Source organism: Mirounga angustirostris, unplaced genomic scaffold (genome assembly GCF_029215605.1).
Source record: "Mirounga angustirostris isolate CCGP_5_RB_7025 unplaced genomic scaffold, mMirAng1.0.hap1 SCAF_1, whole genome shotgun sequence".
NCBI lineage: Eukaryota > Metazoa > Chordata > Mammalia > Carnivora > Phocidae > Mirounga > Mirounga angustirostris.
In genome coordinates, this window is record NW_026991709.1 from 45,785,034 (window position 1) to 45,808,387 (window position 23,354).

Consider the following 23,354-nt stretch of genomic DNA (forward strand, 5'->3'; position numbering starts at 1 on the left):
CTCAGTTATCATTTGTCAGGGCAATGCTGTTACTATACTCAGTCCATTTCACTCATTTATTTTGTGTGTGTATCATCTGCTGGCAGTGAGTTTGTATCCTCTTGCCTAGAGCTTAGAGGTATTAAGGTTATCATGTGTTTTTCAAAGTCTATATTAACCATACTTTTGGTAGATGAACAGCAACAAACCCTGGAAGTTGTTAAATGAAAATATTTTGTATTCAGAAGAGAGAAGAAATCCCTCTGATTTGAAAGAGATTAGAGGTGGTGTTAATACTGCCACAAAACTTAAGGAATCTGATTTATGTTCTCAACTAAATGGAAGATCATTTAGCCTATGGAGACATCTGCCACCGAACAACACTCCTCTTACAAACTCACAACTTAAAAAGAGAAGATGGGGGTGGGGAGTTATTTGCTAGAGCAAAAAGCACATCAACTGTGTCCACCTCCAATAGATACAACAGATGGAAATGGAGTTTGCTTAGGGAAGATCACTCTTAATTTACAAACAAACAGATTTAGGTATGGCTTTTTAGTGCCTATGTACAGAAGCACTTCAATTGCAAAAACAAAACTCCAAATTTGGAACGTTCAAAGTAATTAATCAATAAAGTGAGCCCCTGAATATCCAGGCACTGAGAGAGGTATGCAGCAAGAATTCAGTGATGAAACTAGACTGGCACACTGTTGCCCTTGGAAAGCTTAGTGTAGCAGGACAGGGCAAACGCACAGTTGAAGCCCCTAAAATACAGAAGAGGCCATTTTAACACCCAGAAAATGTTTAGAGAAGATACCATCATTAAGTAATGTCCATCAGTACAGTTTCTTTAAGAGTCGGGCTTCAAGAGTGAGATGGAGTTGTAAAATCAGTCCTCTGTCTTACAGTGATTTCATGTTCTCTTTTTGAATGACTAAGATGCCCTCCCATAATGATCTTGTTTATATTGTGACTAACAATACATTGTTTTTGGCTGAATTTAGCATTACTTTTAACTGCTTCAACAAAAACTTACCTGCATAGGATAATCATGGGAGGGTACAGATATAATTTCCTTTTAAACAATTAGGCTATAAAGCAGGGCACTTGCTATGATGAGCACCAGGTGTTGTATGTAAGTGATCAATCACTGAATTCTACTCCAGAAACCAATATTGCCCTGTATGTTAACTACCTAAAATTTAAATTAAAAATAAAAATAATTATAATTATACCAAAGAAATAAAATAAAATGTACCCATCATAAATAAAAAATAAAAATAAAAAAAAATAAACAATTAAGCTACTGAGTATATACTTAAAAGAACAAGTAACAAATATTTACCATCTTTAAGAGGAGTAGCAGTGGGGCACCTGGGTGGCTCAGATGGTTAAACATCCACCTTTGGCTCAGGTCATGATCTCAAGGTCCTGGGATGGAGGGCTCTGTGCTCAGCGAGGAGTCTGCTTTCCCCCCTGCCTCTGCCCTTTCCCCCCAGCTCGTGCATGTGCACACACTCTCTCTCAAATAAAATCTTTAAAAAAATATTTTCAAATTAAAAAATAAAATAAATAAATAAAAGGAAGAGCAGTATCACCAATAATGGATTTGTCTTTCCTTCTAAAAGACAGTGGTGACTACTTTAAAAGTGTATTTTTCTACTTCATAAAGTCATTATGGATTTTGATTTCAGGGGAATATGGCTACTTCACTGTTGTTGGTTTTTTTTCATGAATAAATGACACATGCAGTATTTGTACATTTAAAAATAAAGTTCATGTGGGAAATGTACTTTTGACACTTTTACTCCTACTTCCCACCTCATACACAAAAATTAATTATGGATTGACTGAAGATAATATGTGTGGAAAGGAAAACAATAAAGCTTTTAGAGGAAAACCTTGGGAACAACTTCATGACCTATGAGTTGGCAAAGATTTTAAAAGGACACAAAAAATGGTAATCCTAATTGGAAAAAAAATTAATAATTGTGAACATTAAAATTAAGTTAAAATTAATGTCTATCAAAAGGTATCAATAAGGGAGGTAGAAAGAAAAGTCAAAGAAAGGGAGAATATATATTTTAATACATATACCCCAAAGAACCCATACCAGAATATAGAAAGAATTCCTACAGATAAGAAAATGATCACCCAAATGCATAAAAAAATTCAACACTTCTCATAAAAGATATTCAAATGGCTAACATAGGAAAAGAGAAAAGTATCATTAGGCATCAGGGAAATGCAAAGCAGAGCTACAATGTGGTATCAGTATGTACACACACACACACACACACACACACACACACACGAATGGTTAAAATGGCAAAAGTAGAGACAAGTAACTGAAACTCTCATACCCTTGTGGTGGGCATAAACTGGTACAGCCACGAATGCATTTGTCAGTATCTACTAAAGCTGAACACATGCACACCCAGTGACCCAGCAACTCCTCTTCTAGATGTAGAATTGTACATCCGCATTCACCAAAAGACAGGTGAGAAAATGCTCACAGCAAACAGTGATAGCGAAGAACTGGTTATATGGTAGATATACCTTAATTTCCTTACTGTTAGAAATTTAGATTGCTTCCAATTTTTCTAATAGTGAATAATGTTGGAATAGACATCTTCCTAACACAACTTTTATTTTTGAAATATTTCCTTAAGAATGATTCTTAATATATACTTCCAGACTGCTAGCTAAGTAAGATATATCAACTAAGACTTTAAGTCAATAAAAAAAAGTACCAATTTCACTACACCCATGTCAACTATTTTTTTTTTACTAATTCAAAATTCAAGGAAGGAATATACTTAGTTTTAAAAAATTTGCATTTCTGGGGCGCCTGGGTGTTTCAGTCATTAAGCGTCTGCCTTCGGTTCCGGTGATGATCTCAGGGTCCTGAAATTGAGCCCCACATCGGGCTCCCTGCTCCGAGGGAAGCCTGCTTCTCCCACTCCCCCTGCTTGCTGTCTCTCTCTCTCTGTCAAAATAAATAAATAAAGTCTTTAAAAAAAATAAAAATTAGGGCGCCTGGGTGGCTCAGTTGGTTAAGCGACTGCCTTCGGCTCAGGTCATGATCCTGGAGTCCCGGGATCGAGTCCCATATCGGGCTCCTTGCTCAGCAGGGGGTCTGCTTCTCCCTCTGATCCTCCCCCCCTCATGTTCTCTCTCTCTCTCTCATTCTCTCTCTCAAATAAATAAATAAAATCTTTAAAAAAATAAAAATTAAAATAAAAAAATTAAAATTAAAAAATTAAAAATTTGTATTTCTTTGATTATAAGCACAGTTGCCTCCTCCAATAATCTCTTCCAGAATGGCAGGTTGGACAAAAGAGCACACAACTTTTTATTAGTATCCATGATGGTAGCCAAAGGGCCTTGATGGAAAATTTTATAGTATTCATGTGGACCAAAATATCCACAGAGCAATACCAATCTTCCCCATCAAATTTTTCTTAGTGGGCTTCCCTTCTCTCTTATGAAACTTATGCTTCTAGGGTTTTGAGACTTATCTTCTGGAACACCAGCAAACTTCTGGACAGAAGAGAACGTCATTATTCTGCTTTTATTTCTTAATAAAAACTTTTGAAAAGGAAGTGACTCAAGGCTTTGGCTTCTGTTAAATTGACAGCTTCTTTCTTGATAGCTGGCAGAATTTCTCATACCAAGTATATGAATGTAAAAAGCAGTGAGTCACAACAATGTGTAAATGTCAATAAAACCAGACGTGCTGCCAAGCATCACAGGTGAGACATACACAGCATACCATGAAACTTCTTTCAAAGCTTTTTTATGAAATAAACTTTCACCACTTAGGAAATGTCAATGCTTATTAGTATTTCCTGTAAAGGCCCACAAATAGGAATTCTTGGGTAGGACTGCAGAGATTAAGTTTTATCCAGCTGAATGCTGTTGAAAAATGAGACAGTTGTCAATTCCTCATTGACCTGCCTCAAAACATTAGAGGAAATAGTTTGAAGTGATGACATCATTTATAGAGACAAAGCTTCGGTATTTATTTTCTGTTCTAGGCCACAAAGCAGCTTGACCATTCCTGGGTACAAAGATTCACTAAAGTCTTTTGAATTCTATATGACTTCTGTACTTTGCAATGCAACAAACAACCTCATATGATACTTTCTCATTAGGGACAAATTCAAGTTAAATTTAAGTTCCCATCTAGCCTTCTCATGAAAACCATCCACAGTCGAGCAATGTATTTTCATGATGAACAGATAAGGTGCCTTCAGCCTTGACTACATGTTTTTGTAGGCTAGGACTTTATCACACATAAAACTCTGTGGCTTTTATATCTATCATTCAAGATACCTATAATCATTAAGATTATGTATCACTTCTTCAATTCCTGGCTATGGAAAACTATTCTAAATGAAAAATGTTAACGAAGATGATAGTATTGTAATACCTTTAATTCTTTCAAATGAAACAGTACTTATCACTTTAATTTGATATAAAATAATTATTGTTTACAAAGACAGCTTTAAAAGAAACAGGAAGAAACTCAAAGAAGAAGAAGTAGTCTACTTTTATTAAGATCATGGACCCCTAAAGCATAGCAACAGATTTCATAGAGTCTACGAATAACCTAAGTGGTAAAAGTTAATGAAAGACTCATTGGGGGAGACAAAGATGATCAAGGTATCCCATGCACAGACAGAAAATACAAGAAAAAAAAAAGTCCATTGGCAGATGAGAGTACTGACTTCCGGGAGGGAACTTAAGAGCGCAATTTTGGAAAGAAAACACTTCAGGGGGAGAAGTAGGTTAAAAGTAATAGAGAGAGGGGCACCTGGGTGGCTCAGTCAGTTAAGCATCTGCCTTCGGCTCAGGTCATGATTCCAGGGTCCTGGGATGGAGCCCCACATTGGACTCCCTGCTCAGTAGGGAGCCCGCTTCTCCCTTTGCTTCTACCCCTGTTTGTGCGTTCTGTCAAATAAAAAAAAAAAAAAAAAAGTAATAGAGAGGAATACTTTGGAAACTGCACTGTAAAGGGGAGAAGAAACAAAGCAAGAGGGGGAAATTTAGGGTCCTGCAAGACAAATAAAAAATTAAAAAAAGATACAATTCCTCCCCCACTACCACCTCTCCTCCAAAAAAGAATGTATCTACTACACTGACAGAAGAGGACTATCATGAACCTATCACAAACTATAAAGTAAACCACTGCAAACCACACCTCTATACCCACAAATACCTAGACACAGTCTTTAACTACTTAAAAAATATATAGTGTAAGGGGACCCTGGGTAGCTCAAGTCGTTTAGGTGTACGACTCTTGATCTCAGCTCAGGTCTTGATCTCAGGGTTATGAGTTCATGCCCTGCACTGGGCTCCATGCTGGGCGTGGAGCCTACTTTAAAAAAAAAAAAAGGAGGGGGTGAACTTGGGTGGTTCAGCTGGTTAAGCATCTGATTCTTGATTTCAGCTCAGGTCATGATCTCAGGATCATGGGATGGAGCCCTGCATCAGGCTCTGTGCTCACCAGGGAGTCTGCTTGGGATTCTCTCTCTCCCTCTACACTCCCCCCGCCCAGCTCTCTTGCTCTCACTCTCTCTCGCTCTCTCAAATAAATCTTTATTAATAATATATAAAACTTGGGCGCCTGGGTGTCTCAGTTGGTTAAGCGACTGCCTTCGGCTCAGGTCATGATCCTGGAGTTCCGGGATCGAGTCCCACATCGGGCTCCCTGCTCAGCAGGGGGTCTGCTTCTCCTTCTGCCCTCTTCCCTCTCGTGCTCTCTGTCTCTCATTCTCTCTCTCTCAAATAAATAAATAATTAAATAAATAAGTAATATATAAAACTTATATATACTATATAATAAATATGTTACAGAGATTATATATTATACACATTATATAGTATAAAACAAAAATATTTTATATGTGTGTGTGTGTATATATATATATATATAAAATAAAACAAAAAATGAGAATCCCAACAACTCAGTTTATGGAAACCCCCTCCCCCCTGCTAAAAAACAATGATAAAACAGAAGGAAACTGGAACACTCCAGACTTAATTAAATGTCCTCAAGCAACTGGGGACATGATAAAACCCCTTGAAACAGAAACTCAAAAGCTAAAAATAGAAATGGACAATATCCAGAAAGAACTAAGAGTTGATTTCACAAAATGTAAAAAAAAAATGACAAAATTATATAAAAAATGAAGACCATATTACAAGGTGCACAAGGAATAATGGATTCTAATGAAACATGATAATGAATGTTAAAAAAAAGAAAAAAAGAACGAAACAGAATGAAAAGGAAATAAAAAACTAAAAGCACTGGTGAGAATGTGGTTTAAATGGCAAGGAAGATCCAAGTTTCTTAGACTTAAAAATGTATCTAAAAAAGATGCACAAAAGAATGGAACAGAAATAATATTAAAAGTATCATCCCACAAAACTTTCCAGAAATAAAAGATCTGAATCTATGTATTGAAAGAACTTATTGGATACCAGTGAAAACCAATCCAAAATGATCACCTTCAACACATATCCTTATAACACTATTAAGACTTTAAAGGTAAATAAACTTCTCAAAAAACAATATAAAAAGCCAGGCAATAATGGAAGAGTATTTAAAAACAAAAACTCAAAGAAAGAACAGGTCAATCAAAAAGGACATATTTATATATAATCAAGCTGTCCCTCAAGTCTCCACATAATAAAACTTTTAAAATAAGCAGTTTTAAGCATGCAAGAAATTCTGTACCCATAAGTCCTGCTTAAGGAATCAGTCTATTCCAAGATGAACTTCATCCACTCACATTATGACTGGAGAACTTGGGCAAAAAGACAGAGTGTGAACATTTAATATTTTTAAATACAGATCTAGGAAAGTTAGGGATGGGCTGAAGAATAAGATGTTATATGATGTAGGCTACATGTTATGAATTTATGTTCTAACAGTAAAAATAGGGAGAGAAGGGAGAAGAAAAGAGGAAAATAAAACAGTTCGTTGAATGTTATATAATAGGTAGGAGTTACAGACAATTGGTGGGATTTAACACCATTAAAAATAGACAAATCAGACAGTAAAGATTAAGACAACAGGGGATCACAGGCATTTAAAAAAGTAAAAATTGAAAGATAACACTTAGAACAAAATTATAAGACTTATTAAGCTCCAAAAGCTTAAATAAATTTAATTTTAAATAAATTTAAAAATAGAAGGAAAGAAAACAATGTAAAGAAATAAGCACAACAAATACATATAATTGTAACTTAAAATATACAGAGTTGAGACAAAACATTTCAGTTTTATAAATAAGTACAAATGGGCTTAACTCCGCTATTTAAAATAAAAAAGATTTTCAACTGGGTTCACAGAGTAAGACCCAAAAATGTGCTACATACAAAAAACACACCCAAAACAGAATGATCTACAAAAGCTGAAAATAAAGGGGGAGCAAAGGCAAGTATACCAGGCAAATGAAGACAGTAAGAGATATGGAGGAGGATGTGCAGATGATACTGTCAGACAAAAAGAGAATTCAAACTCAAAGTATTAGACATGACAAAGGAGGAACTTTTTAATGCTGGAAGTCGCAATTTAAAATAAAGATATTACAGTTAAGAACACCTTTATAAAAGCAAAAACCTAAAGAAAAACAAGGGGGGGAAAAAAAGAGACATACCAATAAGAGATCAAGTAGTTAAGAATAAAGATATGGCAAATCCAATCATTAAATAAGATCTGAATGACTATCAAACTTTGTATCTTGATATTAGAGAACAAACCTTTTCAAGCATACATGGGACATTCATAATAAAGGTTGTGTTAGGTTATATAGAAAATATTAGAAAGCTCCATAAAGCAGAGATATTTATGACCACAATGCAGTAAAAGTTAAAATTATTAACACTAGCAAAGAAAGGTATTCCAACTACAAATCTATTTATGTACTATATACCCAATAATAAACATGTACCGAGTAAAAGGGAAATACAAACAAAATTAGACTTCCAAAAAAACCACCGATACAATAAATCAATCTGTGGTGTATCAGTCTTTTTTTTTTTTAAAGATTTTATTTATTTATTCATGAGAGAGAGAGAGAGGCAGAGGGAGAAGCAGGCTCCCAAGGAGCGGGGAGCCCGATGCGGGACTCGATCCTAGGACCCTGAGATCATGACCTGAGCCGAAGGCAGACGCTTAACCATCTGAGCCACCCAGGCGCCCTGTGGTATATCAGTCTTAAAGATGTACTCAAAGTAAACCTCAAAGCATTAGACACATTTATCAATAACAATGATAGAATAAATACAAATGAATTAAAATTCTTTGCTAAAAGCTAGGAAACAAATAACAAAATAAGCCCAAAGCAAGCATAATGAAGAAAATGAAATAACATAACTAAAGACAGAAATTAATAGGGTAGAGAAAAAAGAATAGATCTAAATATAATAAATCATTTCTGATTTATTTTTTGAAAAAAATTAACAAAATAGGCAAACCACTTGCTGACAATCAAGGGGAAAAAAGGGGAAAGCACAAATGAACAAAACAAAACAAAAATGATATGAAGGAAATAACCATTGAAAAAACCATTGAAATAACTGTTAGGAAAAAAAACCATACAATTCTATTTTTCAGACATCACTACAAATAAATTTGAAGACCCAGGTGAACTGGGTAATTTATTAGGCAAAGAGCTTACTAAAACTGAACTACTTAAAGATAAAATCTGAACGAGATCATTCTCCTAAGAAAAAATAAAGAGGGGCACCTGGGTGGCTCAGTCATTAAGCGTCTGCCTTCAGCTCAGGTCGTGATCCCAGGGTCTTGGGATAGAGCCCCGCATCGGGCTCCCTGCTCCGCAGGGAGCCTGCTTCTCCCTCTCCCATTCCCCCTGCTTGTGTTCCCTCTCTCGCTGTGTCTCTCTCTGTCAAATAAATAAAATCTTTAAAAAAAAAAAAAGAAAAAGAAGATAATAGGACCTATCCTACCAAAAAAAGCATCAGGTCTGGATGGTTTTTCACAGAGTGAAACCTTCAAATACCAACTTGTTCAAAAACTCTCTTACATTTTTCCAGAGCAATGAAGAAAAACTTCTGAAATCTTTGCACTTATATATGTAACATCAATACCTAAACCTTATAACGATAATGCAAAATAAATTATACACTAATTTTTGCTTATCAATATTTATATAAAAATACTAAATAGATTATTAGGAAACAGAATCCAATGCCACATTAATAGAATGATGCAACAAAGGGATATTCATTCCAGGAATGTAAAGTTGGTTCACTGTTAGGGAATCCATTAATATAATCTACCATACAAATAGATTTCAGAAGAAAAACATATAATCATCTCCACAGATGCTAAAGAAGCTTTCTATCACAATCCAATTCTTTCCTAATGAAAAACACTCAAGAAAATAGAAATCAAGGAATATTCCCTGTCATGTATCCCCCAAAATTAATTTGTTGAAACCCCTTCCACTCCATGTGAACATATTTAGGGATAGGGCCTTAATGTAGGTAATTAAGGTTAAATTAAGTCATCAGGATAAACTCCTAATCCAAGAGGATTAGTGTCCTTGTAAGAATAGACCAGAGAACTCACCCCTTCTCTCTCTCTGCTCTGTGGACACAGAAATAAAGTAGCTGTCTATAAAGCCAGAAAGAGAATTCTCAGCAGCAACTGAATCTGACACCCTGATTTCAGACTTCCAGACTCTAAGCTGTGAGAAAATAAGTTTCTGTTGTTTAAGCTATCCAGTATATGGTATTGCAGCCTGAGCTAACACCTCCATTAAGATCAGGAACAAGAGGGGCGCCTGGGTAGCTCAGATGGTTAAGCGTCTGCCTTCGGCTCAGGTCATGATCTCAGGGTCCTGGGATCGAGCCCCGCATCGGGCTCCCTGTTCCAGCAGGGAGTCTGCTTCTCCCTCTCTCTCTGCTGTTCCCCCTGCTTGTGCTCTCTCTCTCTCTGTCAAAAATAAATAAAATCTTTAAAAAAAAGATCAGGAACAAGAAAAAGATGCCCACCATCTACACTATGGATTAACATAGCAATGACTGGTAATATTAGCCAATGCAATTAGATAAATCAATCACAGGCACAAGAACTGGAAAAGAAGTAAAACTATCTCTATTTGCAGATGTGACTGTGTACCTAGAAATCCCTAGAAAGTGAATGATAAAACGGAATAAAAAAAACCCAGTAGAATAGGATATAAAATCATCATATAGAAATCAATAGTCTTCATAAAAGTAGTAACCAGTAAGAGGATACAATGGCAAAACAAACAAAACCAAAACATTTCCACTTACAATAGCAACAGGGAAGATATTTAGGAACAACTTCAACAAAAAAAATGTGTAAAATTTACATGAGAAAGTTCAAAACACCCTTGAAAACAACAAAATTAGATTTGAATAGAAAAAAAGCAGCTCTTGTTCTTGAATAGGATGACTCAACATAACAAATTATGAACAATCACAAAAAATACCAACAAACATTTTTATGAAGTTGGACACGCTGATAACTAAACTTCATATGGATCAATAAACAGGCAAGAATAGCCAAGAAAACACTAAAAATAAACATCCTTAAAGAGAGACTAGGCATTAAAACATTTTATATAGCCTCTATCATTAAAACTGACGTTTTGGTTATGTGAATATTGACCAGTGGAACACAACAGAAAACCCAGAAATAAACCCAAGTATGTAGAGAACTTGATATATGATAAAGTCAGTATCTCAAATCACTGAGGCAAAGGCAGACCTTTAAATGCATAGTGTTAGGACAAGTGACTAGTCATCTGGAAAAGATACAATTAGATCTACACTTTGTATCATACAAAAGAATATCCCCAAATGGACCAGGAATCTAAATATAAAATAAATGAAACCACATACATGTACTAGAAGAAAACATGGGTAAATTTATATTTAACTGGGATGTAAGGAGAGGCTTTCCAATTAGGATTCAGAATCCGGATGCAAACGAGTGATACATTTGCTACATTGAAAAAAACCTGCATGGCAACAAAACCAGATAAACAAGTTCCATAGGGGCGCGCCTGGGTGGTTGAGTGTCTGCCTTTGGCTCAGGTCATGATCCGGAGTTCTGGGGTTTGGGATCGAGCCCTGCTCAGTGGGGAGTCTGCCCCTCCCTCTGCCCCTCACCCTGCTCATGCTCCCTCCCTCTCTCTCGCTCTCTCTCAAATAAATAAAATCTTTAAAAAAAAAGTTCCATAAACAAAGGAGAAACTGTCTGCAGTATGTATCACATAGAGGCTACTATCACTAAAAGATAGTAACAGTATTCCTAGGACCAGAGAAAAACAAAGACCAAAAAAAGTGACAGAAAAATGAGCAAATGACACAAAAAGTTGTTTAAAAAAAATGAACCTTTGACACACAAAAAAATATGTTCAACATCACTCATACTAAGAGAAATGCAAATTACAAGTATACTGCGATACCATTTCTCACCTATCAGTTGGCAAAACTTAAAAAGCACGATGATGCACACCCTGGCAACACTGTGGGGAAACAGGCATTTTTATGCACTGCTGAATGGAAATGCAAGTTGGCATAACCCTTGTAGAGGGGAATCTGGTAATATCTAACAAAGCTATATATACATTTATCTTTTGAACCAATAGTTGCATTTCAGGAATTTGTTCTGAAGAAACACCTCCAAGAATACAAAAATACATCTGCATAAAGTTATTTGTTGCAGCACCGTTTGTAACTGCATGATACTGGAAGTATCTGTACACAAAAGAGTGGTTAAATAAACTGCAGTACCTCCATACTGTGGAGTTCTCTGCAGCTGTAAAAAGAATTAAGGGCTATGTCTATGCACTGTTGTTGGAATGACTTCCTTCTTAGGTAAGGGAAAAGCAAAGTACAAAAGAATATCAACAGTGTATTCTTAGATTTGAACTTCAGAATGTCTCTAACAAATCAGATCTTTAAAAAAAATAATTATAGGGGCACCTGGGTGGCTCAGTCAGTTAAGCGTCTGCCTTCGCCTCAGGTCATGATCTCAGGGTCCTGGGATCGAGCCCTGCATCGGGGCTCCCTGCTTAGCAGGGAGCCTGCTTCTCCCTCTCCCTCTGCCTGCCTCTCTGCCTACTTGTGATCTCTGACAAATAAATAAATAAAATTTTTAAAGAAAAATAATTATAACATTAACACACCAAAAACAATCACTCCTGCTAGCACTGAACGCCCGATTCCTCTTAAAATTTCTCTGGATTATCTTAACATGTCTTCCTGCAGCTTGAATCAAGATCAAAACAAGGCCCACACATTATTTTTGGAAGATGTAACTCCTGAAAGTATGACAATTCCCTCTACTTCTCTCCTTTTTTTAAAAATGCTATTGACAGATGGTCTTTATGGTTGATAAAACGTGTTTCTCTAGCTCCTTTCTTTCCTGTAAACTGCTAAAGGCTTGATGGGACTGTGGCTCACCTTTTTTCACTGCTGTTACAAGACTGCTTAGGTGGTACTGTTTACTCCCTACTGCACCACCCGTTTAATACAGTTGCCCTCTATTAGTGTTATAGTGGTTTCTAGATCCTCAGGCAATCTGAGTTCCTAAAAGCTTATCCGAGACCATATATTCATGGCAATATACACACGGTGATCAAGCTACTTGACTTTTAAGTTTTTTTTAGGTTAATTAAGAGTTGACTGAGAGACAACAGAGGTTATCAATCGGCAGTAAGAGAAGCTGGCCAGGAATTGTTTCTCTCATAGGTAAGAGGCCAAAACGTACAGACAAGATGAAGGATTTGACTTGATATGGAGAGGAGGCCGCCAGAGGATGAACATCATGCTTACAGAAAAGATACTGGGTTCCAATTATAGTTCTAAAAGATATTTTATACACTAGTACCAATAAATGTTTCCAAATTAATTCATGGAGAATTCAAGATTTACTGTATGATGTTAGTTCACCCAAACAGTCTTAGACATTTTCCACCTTTAAGCCTAAGGGACTGATCTCTAAGCCAAAGATTCTCAACATGACTACAAAGCAGATTCTCCTGGGAAGCCTTTAAATTCCAGAGGCGTGGGTCCCACCCAATCAATTCTGATTCAACTGGTCTAGGATGGGGATACAGTATTATTTAGTATATAGTATTATTAAAAATCTTTCCAGGTGACTCTAATATGCAGCCATAACTGAGAACCGCTAATCTTAGCTAAGAATAACAACAATAGCAGCTAGTATTAGTAAGCATATATCATGTGTTATGGACTGTTCTAAGCACTTTACATGTTACTAGTTCATTCCCTATCTTACAAGTGAAAAAACAGGTCGGGTGACTTGCCCAAAATCACACATAAGCTAAGAGCGGAGTGAGGATTTGATACCAGGCACTTTGTATCCAAAACCTATGCTTTTAATCACCATGATATACTGCCTCCTAAGCATGAATTATATTCTTTAATTGCAAATAAAATGATTAGAAAAAAAAACAAAAAAATGAGATACTTAACATCCTCCTTCTTAGAAGCAGTAGAGTGGCATCTTGTTGCAAAAGTACCAACAAGCTTCTTTGGACAGATAAGAATCTTCTCTTCCCAAAAGATTCAAATTTGAGATTTCCACATATAATCCACAAAATAATTTCCTACCTATCATCCTATATAGTCTAGTTATTTAATGTAAGTATCAAAAATTGTTTTAGTTTTAAAACTCAGGGCAATGATGTATTACATGTACATTTACAAGAAAATTTCCTACCTATTTCAGTTCTGCTAACTCCAATGCCATTATAAATTCTCAAGTAATTAAAGTGGCAAGAGTCAGAATCTTCAATGTCAAAGTCACCAAATTTGATGCGCACTCTCTCCCCCATCTTTACACGGATCTCCCATTCGCAAACGGTGCTGTTGGGATAGGTCTGTGGGTAGTTTATGGACGTGAGGGTTCCACTTTCAGGGCCTAGTACAGTATGTCCGCATCCATCACCTTAAAAAAAAAAAGTTAAAAGAACGATAAATTATTATTACATCTTTAACATTATAAATAATCAGGATTTTTTTGGTGAAAATTTTAAAATATGTATGACAGATGTTTTATACCACCAACACTTTCCTTACACAAGATAGAAAGGAAGGCAGAGTTTAATATATCTGCTCATAGGAACCAAAAGAAACCAGGTACGGTCAAAATAATCAATGATTGCCCTTATGAGTTCAAAGAGCTTTCCACCTCAATAAACAGAGGTAAACATAGCTTAGCAATAAATTTATATACATAGCATAATAAATCCAATCTTTAAAAGAGTGTCAGTTCATAGTAATTGTTCAAAGTAAATGTAAACTATAAAAATAAAAGTATGTGATCAGCTTCATCCATTTACCACAAACCCTTCTAAAATCTGTGAAAAGTAGGAGGGTATCTAAAAACACTTCACACGTTGCACAGATTACTGACCATATCACAGTATTTCAAGGCATTCATTCTTGAAGGCTTTAAAGCCATATTTAATGAAATTTAATTTTACTAATTTTACATTCTATTGAAATTTGACTTTTTAGTAGTCCTTCTCCAAAAACCTCATTTTTTCCCTATAGAATGACGAGGAAAAAAAGTAACAGTTTAATGACTTAGTAAAGATTAGGAAAAATAACTGTCATATCTTGGTAGCAGCATTATCTGTTCCAGAATTCCTTCACTGTGGGAACTCAGGGCACTCAACATAGTATTGTTTGCATCCTCCTTTTATCATAAAATCTGGTGTTTGAGCACCTAGAAGGGGATGCAGTGTTGAGAAGTTTCAGCTGCTGCTCCAACCGTACCATGTAACATTCCTTAAGGGTGGGATTCAAATGAATCTCTTTCTAAAAAGAAGACGACACTGTACTAAAATGATAGTATTTTCTTCCTTCAAGACAGCCATTTATAATCACCTCTGGAATAGTTCAGTGCTTACACAAAAAAACTATCAAAAGTGACAGTGCTGAGTTTTAAAGTCAATATGGATACAGATAGCTGTAAAAGGATTTTCTATTATATTATTATTTTTAAGAACAGTTCAGTGTTGATACCATTTACTAGAACAGATGAATGAAAGCTTTAAAAGCCTGTGAATAAGAAGTTAATAATCTAGAAAGTATTTGCAAAATAGTTACTAATTGGATGTATAAGGAACTGTACATGAACCAACGAAAAAGTAATTTCAAACCAGTCTCAAAACTCACTTTAATAAAGGAAAAACTACTTACCTACCTTATGATAATACTTCATATCCTTTTCTGATCAAGAAATTTTATTCTCAAATCCCTACTAATATTGTTGGCCCACTTTTAAAGGTCAATACTAGCAATCTAGCTTCCTAAACAAACATCGATAAAGTTCAGCTTTTGAGCAACATTGCTATCTCTACACCTGCTTTCATTCTACACATAGAAAGTAGGCATAGTCACTCAATAATATATAAAGGCACCATGAAATAAACATGTGAGTTTTTGTGATACACCCACTGATCTTCTGCAAATATAAAACTTAAGTGTTATACAACTCAGAAGAAAAAAAAAAAAACACTCAAATTTTCCCTGAAACTATGATGAAAATACCTTGGATATCTCTACTGAATATCATCTAAATTAGAAACACAGGGATATAAAAGCCTTCACTGTGAACACAAATGAATTGTAATAAAAATAACTTTTGAATAATCATTAAAATTTTTCCTTAGAGAAAAATACTATCCCCTAAGACAAAACTTCTAACACTATGAAACTAGTCTGAAATGTTCTCTTACTATTAAAAAGATGAAAATGTGCTTTCTGGAATGTTTAAATCTTTGAAAAGTAGCCACTGAATAAATAAAATAACTCAAAATATAAATGTATTTTCTTTAGTGAATAGAAACTAAAGCAGCTTTTTAAGTGGCCGGAAGTGCTGATAGATTTCAGGAAGCCAAGAATTTCCCATTAACAGCTGAATTCATGACTTAGTAATGGCAGACTGTCCCATCTAATATAGTCCCCACGGGCCACTATTTAACTTAAGGTTGCCATTTTAAAATGAATTTTACAAAAAGAGTACAAGCAGTGTTAGGAGTAATTTTTAGACGTCTTTATGCTCATATTTGACTGTCAATAAATACACAAATGTTTCTTGCCCTTTCCTCCATAAAGCATAATTTCTACAAGTTAACAAAATAAATACTAACTGATGAAAAACAGGACTTTTGCATGCATGCTGATGAAGAAAACAATTAAAATGGAGCTGTCTTTTTTCAGTATCTTGTGTAGGGGGAGGGCATGAACAGTCCACAAGTAACGTGCCAAGAATGTTCTAAAATATGTGATGGAGCTCAGAGCTTCCTCCCCCTAGCAAAAAAGATGGTATGCACCAGAAACCAAAGTTAAAAGAAAGTCTCAAATCTACTACTACAATGAACAAGTTTGAATGTTTCATACTTCCAAGACTATTTGATAAGTTTAACCTGACAAGATAAATAGATTAGCTGGCCTGGATAAACACCTACTGCTATGAAGAATATGTTTAGAATATTACAGTTTGAAAGAGGAGGCTGGGCTTATACATCATCACTAGGCCAGCAGTTTTCAAATGTTTTTCTCAGTTATTTCAAAGTAAGAAATACATTTTACACTGTGATCCCATACACTGCTGCACGTATAATCCCGACCCACTAAAGGGTCCCCACCAGCCCTCTGGAAAACACTGTACTAGGCATCCAAAGGTCATAATGTTGAACTCTCAAAGAAGACCTTGTCCTCACTTTTACCCTTAAATTAGAAAATGTGCTTCCAGTTTTTCAGTTCTTAAAAGCAAATCCTGGGTGCCTGGGTGGCTCAGTTGGTTAAGCGACTGCCTTCGGCTCAGGTCATGATCCTGGAGTCCCGGGATCGAGTCCCGCATCGGGCTCCCTGCTCAGCAGGGAGTCTGCTTCTCCCTCTGACCCTCCTCCCTCTCATGCTCTCTGTCTCTCATTCTCTCTCTCTCAAATAAAACAAAAACAAAAACAAAACAAAACAAAACAAAAACATTTCATTCTTTAAAAAAAAAAAAAAAAGCAAATCCTATTCTGTACCAATGCTTAAAATGACAAAGTATCTAGAAGTAAAACTAAAATCTGGAGAAAATTCTTTATCAGCTAATCACCTAATACACTTAGACAGTGGTACTCAAATGTGGGAGATGCGGAAGCTCCCATGGGAGCAATTTTACCTCCCATTTGGCAATGGCAATGTCTGGAGATAGATTTGGTTGGTTGTCACAATTGAGGGGTTGGGCTACTACTGGCATCTGGTGGATGGAAGCCAGGAATGCTGCTAAACATCCTACATTGTGCACAGGACAGCACCCCCAGAATAAAGAATGATCGATCTTAAACGTCAATAGTACTGAGGTTGAGAAGGCTGACCTACAGTAAAGGCCAGGACATCTCAGACAGAAGATCTGAGTGAGTTCTTGGCCGGGTTTCCTTTGGCCTGAAGAATAATGCTGTTCTGTCCACGTAGGGTACAGCCTAAGGAATACTTTCCTCCCACGGTCAGCAGTTATACTAAAGAGTTTGAGTCTCACTTCCCAATTTTTAAAACAAGTAAATGGAAGTTAAAGGAAAGAAAATGTCCTTTCTATTAGTCTACAGCCCTGGAGTAATTTTTTTTTCTGGGTCAACAGCTCTTAAAATTAGGGTTTGAAAAAGGGTGCTAATAAGGTCAGGAGTTAAGTCTCCAAATTTTCTGCTTATCTTTGTATGCTTTGGAAAAAATAATGACCTGTGACCAGGCACCACCACCTACCGTTATTCATTTTCACAAGGCAGAATTGACAAAGACAGCATAACTATGACAGGAAAAATAACTTTCACAATGGTTATCCTAGGACCAATCCATGCGCCCTCACCAGTAACTCCAACATCACCAAATCTTTCTCCTTCTCCAACACCATCAACACCATCATCACTGTCAGCTTCTCCTCCTCCTCCTCCTCCTCTAGATGGTCTCCACCAAAGTATAACTGACCATAAAAGACAGAAACCTGTTAATGTAATTTTTGAATTTCAGTTTTATTTCAGTGGCAAAGAAACACTGGAATTTGATCTTACTGCTCCTTTGTTTGGCTGCTGATTTATCTAGGGGATTACTCATAGAACATGTGTTCACTTCCTCTGAAGAGGCTAAGGTCAGATATGTTAAGCCAGATACAAATTTTGGTATTTTTCCAGGAAAATAACAATATTTTTTTAAACTACTTAACCCTAGAGAACACAGAACATTAAACATTTAATAACAATGAATTAATACAACAAAGAACATACTCTTATTTTAGGTTGCTCTAAACTTCAAATCAATTGTTGTTGTTTTTTTAAATAAATACATGCTTGTAATATTGATTACATGTGACCCTGCAGCCACCCCCATATTTTAGTCACATTGCTAATATGTAATATAAATTATCTTAATGATTGAATTATATTACTCTAAACACTGCGTGACTTCTAAAAACACTTTAACAATACCAAACACGAATGCACAAATATGCCACAAATGTAGAGCAATGTAACTTTCATTACAATCATTATAAACTCTGAACAGTTTGTATTTTTCCAGTGAGCTTTCAAGGATTTTTTTTTTATCACTGTCAACAGGTGAGTCTGACTATACTTCCTCTAAATAAGTGTCATTTCTGTCACATCTTATAATGCATCTGTGAGATCTTATAATAAATCAACTGAAAAAAAAAGTATTTTAGAGTAGAAAGGCACTCAAAGGAATAACTTGCAAGAATTGATTAATACATCCTACTTCATCTGGCTACAATGAAGATTTTTTTTTTTTAAGATTATTTATTTATTTATTTATTTGACAGAGAGAGACACAGCGAGAGAGGGAACACAAGCAGGGGGAGTGGGAGAGGGAGAAGCAGGCTTCCCGCGGAGCAGGGAGCCCAATGCAGGGCTCGATCCCAGGACCCTGGGACCATGACCTGAGCCAAAGGCAGACGCTTAACGACTGAGCCACCCAGGCGCCCCTACAATGAAGATTTTTAATGCCATGTTTAGCACTGTGAATTTTTGGACTGAAGTACCATTACCAGTCTTACAAGATTTTTAAAGTTGCATCACTACAAATCTCAAATAAATAATTCAAAGACTACTTTAATTTCACTCGTTTTTTATTTTAAATACTACATAAGATGGATATGCTCTGAAAGCCTAAAGAAGGTCACTGTGGCAATTTTTAGAAAAAGAAATAGCTCCCAGCTTCATTCTTTTTTAAGCTCAAACTATTCTCTGCATGTGTGGTAATTTACAAAATTGAATTACATGAAGGAATGTGAGATGTATAAATCCTCTTTAACCCCCACCAAGCACACACCCTACTTAGAACATAGTGGTTAAGCAAATGAGCTCTGGAGTTAAGAGAATGAATTTAAATGCCCTATCCACCATTCACTGTGACCTTCAAAAAGTTATTTATTGCTGCTAAACCGCAGCTCTGTACAATGGGGATACTAACAATTCAAACACGTAGGGTAAAAATTAAATGAGATATTGTATGAAAACACCTAGTATTGAGGGCCTAACCTAGAATAATGCGCTCAATAAAGACGCTTTGTTTGAGGATACTAGTACAGTCCTAAAAGACCAGAAAGGCTTTTGCCCATCACATGTAGACACAGGGCATCTGGCCACAACCTAAAGTAACAGAACAATGGTCCAGTGGAAATTTACATCAGCTTTAAAGTTTCAAGAGCAGTGTCTTGTGAAAAGTATAAATCTATGAGAAAGTAATTGTCACTCATCTTCTCCCTGATGACCTCTACCTTCAGGAACTCTCTCAGGAGCACAACCTGGACTTTATTTTTTGCCATTGTTAGAAACACTCCCACCCACCTGTGAAAACTCAAAACTTTAAAGTCTCATTCTGCTGGTCAGTCTCCTGACCTTTCAGTGCTCTTATACCCACATACTTTCTGTGAACTTGACTTCTTTCTTTTCTCCCCATCAGCTAATCTTGTCCTGGCCTTATGTTTTTCCCTACCCAGCCTGGACCTCATGTCCAGTATTAACTATCTCTTCCGCATACCTTACTTCCTAGCCACTGTGCCCTTCCTGAGTATCTGCCTGCCAAACCCTCAATCCTGGATCATATGATCTCTCTTTGCCACAGAGCTGAGCACTACTGAGGGGGAAAAAAAAAAATCACAAAGTCCAGGGGGATAGGTGCCAGTCTCAGATGGGCACCCAAAGCCACTCAGTATTCTCTTACTCGATGGTTCTCAGATTTTGTCAACATTAGAATCACCTAAGGGCTAATTAAAGGTTCTCAGGTCCCCCTCTCTATCTCCATAGATTCTGATAATTATGTCAGAAAAATCATCTTATATTTGGAAATTGGTTAAAGAAAAGGTGAGCAGCACATCTTTTAAATGTCACAGAAGCCAAAAGCTGCCAAAGGATTATAGAGCAAGGTAGTTAGTTGGACTTGCTATTTATGTAACTGTTGAACAGTCCCAGTTTCGGTTACATGTTAATGTATAGATTGTTGTCTGGTAGAAATGTAGATCATTTCTGTACAGTTGAAAAGATAATCCCAAAGGTTACTGTTTATGACCCTATTGGCCCATTAACCAGATTCAGCCATCTAATCTAGCAACCATATCCTAAGATTATAAAAACCTAGTTTCTCAAATATTCTCTGGACAGGATTTAACATCTTACTGGTTCCCTCATTAATGAATGAATAAAATCTTTGACATGTGTTCATTTTACATTTGCAAGGCAGGTATAATTTTGCCTCTTTTGCAAATTATAACCAGTAAAACAGCTCTATAGTGCTGCCTAGGTTTTGCACTTTAACAAATCATAAAACGCTAACAATAACAGCAATCACAAAATACCACAAAAAACTCTTTCCACCAGTGTCCCCCAGTAACTACCATCTTCTTGCTCACTTTTCCTTTCTTTTACAGAGAAATTTCTTCTAGCCTCCATAATTGATGTCTTACTTCTTTGCCTCCTGTTCTAAGTTTTTTTTATTATGTTCAGTTAGCCACTGTATAGTATATCATTAATTTTTGATGTAGTGTTCAATGATTCATTAGTTGCGTATAATAGCCAGTGCTCACAAGTTTCAATGCACTGCAATTCAGCTTCCAAGCTGCTATGGGTTGGACTGTGTCCCTTCCAAAGAGTTATGTTTAAGTCCTAATTTCTGGTACCAATGAATATAACCCTATTTGGAAACAAGGTCTTAGCAGATGTCATCAAGTTAAAATGAGGTCATACTGAATTAAGGTGCACCCTAATCCAATGACTGATGTCCTTATAAAAAGAGGAAAATCTGAACACAGACAGACACAGGAAGGACATTATGTTAACAGAGGCAGAGGTTGGAATGATGCAAAGGAACTCTGAAGATTAAAATTGCCAGAAGCTAGGAAGAGACAAGGAAAGATCCTCCCCCAGCATCTTCAGATGGAGAGCATGTCCCTGCTGATACCCCAATTTCAGAATTCTAGCCTCCAGAACTATACGACAGTAAAGTTCTATCGTTTTAAGCCACCTAGATTTGTGGCAATTTGTTATGGCAGCCCTAGGAAATGCAGACCTACCTCACCAATGAAACTATTCACTAGGGCAGCCAGTTTCCAAGCTGCCAAAAGTCCATGGATACTTTTCCACCCTTATCATTTGTGATCTTTCCATATTATCTGGCTTTGCTGACCCTTCCTTCCCTCCCATCTTCCTTCCTTCCTTTCTTTGTATCTTCCTTCCCTCCTTCTTAAAATTCTTCTTCCCTGGCTCAGTTCTTTGAACTAATTGCAACTTCTGCATCTTCATGGACTTACCTTCTTAATACTGACTGCTGATGCTGCTGTTCAGGTCTTCCCCCATCCTGTGTATTCTACCAGGGATATCTTTCTACTCCAACTTCAGTTACCACAAAGTCTCCAACCTTTCTCCTAATCCTCAAACCTCAAACCTCATCTACTTATATATTAACCACCTCTGTTCATACTGATTCACTCACCAAAAATTTACTGACTACCCAAACAGATTTGATCCCAGCCCTCAAACATTCTAGAAAGAGAGGTGAGTTCTATTAGGAGATATCCTTGCCTAATATTTAAATCCAGGTGTGTCTGACTCCAAAGTCTCCGTACTTTCATAGTCCATCAAAGTATGAAATAGTGAAGACAAAGAAAGCGCTCCAGTTTTTCAGAGTAACACAAGCCAAAACCAAAAAGGAAAAAAATCTGACAGTTTAAATGATACTTTCACTGGAGCAGAGACCAGGCTGCAAGGAAATCAGCATTTAACAAGTATTCGAGGTGTGCCAGACACCAAGAAAAGGAACAGCACAGATGTAGTCTACTTGTAAAGTTCATCACTGAAAAAAGCAGAGATATAAGGTACTAGAAAGCAGACAGCTGAGAAGAATGATGCACAGGAGCCAGTGGTATTTTGAGCATGACTCCAGGTATGGAGCCAAAAACACCATTCAAATTTAAATTATACTAAACCTAACTTACATTCCCTGATGAAGCAGAGTTCTGGACAAGTGGAAGAGCTGGTTTTAGGAAGAAGGAAAGGAGGCAGGTGGCAGCTCCACTGTGCAGGGATGCAAAGCAGGGCAGGCGTTCAGCGCTACAAAGTGGGGCAGTCACAGTGCTCCTGCTGAGCGGTAAGCCCCGCTGGAGATCTGATTAGTAGACCTCATTTGTGTAGATTTAGGCACAATGGCCACATGACTTTCTCCAGTAACCTTGAGCTATCCAGAATCAGAGAAGACAGGGGGGACTGGCACATGAGCCACATTTGGGATCCGTCAAGGGCAAGGGGAAGAGCATCAAAGAGATGAGGGACCTGGGAGGCTGGGATGAGAAGTGTCCAGAGGTAGACAAATGCACTGGGTGAAGGCAGAGGAACCCAAGATGATGTCTTGCTAATACTTCAGGTACAAACTCCTGTCTGCCCCCCAGTGGAAAGTCCTCCAGAATCGTGTTCCCAATGATCTTTCCAGCCTTCATTTCTCATTAGCTTCCTCTGACACCAGATGACTGAAACTACCTGATCATTCTCCAGGAATTGGAGCTGTCAAAGAAAAAGGAGGCAGGCAACTACCAGAACCACAACCGGGGGAACTCTGGTAATACCAGAGGTGGCCATCTAAATCAGAGTTTAAAAGAGCAAAGGAGCACACCCAACTTGCTGACACTGATTTAAGCTGTTACTGTTCTTAAAGATGACCTATCTGACAAGAAGGGCACAGCAGTGTTTTCTAAGAAGAAACCATGGCCATGTGCAGAGTTCTAGTGGAAGGACTCCTCTCACCGAGGGAGCAAAGCAGTCTACCTCCCAGAGGGCAGC

The 23,354-nt window shown here is 36.9% G+C and overlaps 1 protein-coding gene across 15 annotated transcripts in view; it reads right to left on the reverse strand.

The window, feature by feature from the left end:
- Window positions 1-23,354, reverse strand: part of DCBLD2 (discoidin, CUB and LCCL domain containing 2) — an 803,840-nt gene that overhangs the window by 85,129 nt on the left and 695,357 nt on the right. For 7 of the 15 annotated variants that reach the window (XR_010409667.1, XR_010409722.1, XR_010409603.1 and 4 more), the window contains exons 2-3: window positions 17,882-17,995; window positions 13,739-13,966 (exon numbers count right to left, since the gene is read on the reverse strand). The exons of 1 other annotated variant lie outside the window; for it this stretch is intronic. Coding sequence is in view for 9 of the 14 variants with exons in the window: in XM_064584825.1 (XP_064440895.1) it covers window positions 13,739-13,966; window positions 17,882-17,995 (342 nt within the window). In the remaining 5 variants the exon portion in view is untranslated. Of the gene's footprint in view, window positions 1-4,798; window positions 4,936-13,738; window positions 13,967-17,881; window positions 17,996-23,354 lie in introns of those variants that run through there. 7 more of the 15 variants (XM_064587077.1, XM_064586291.1, XM_064586683.1 and 4 more) reach the window with 2 other exon arrangements.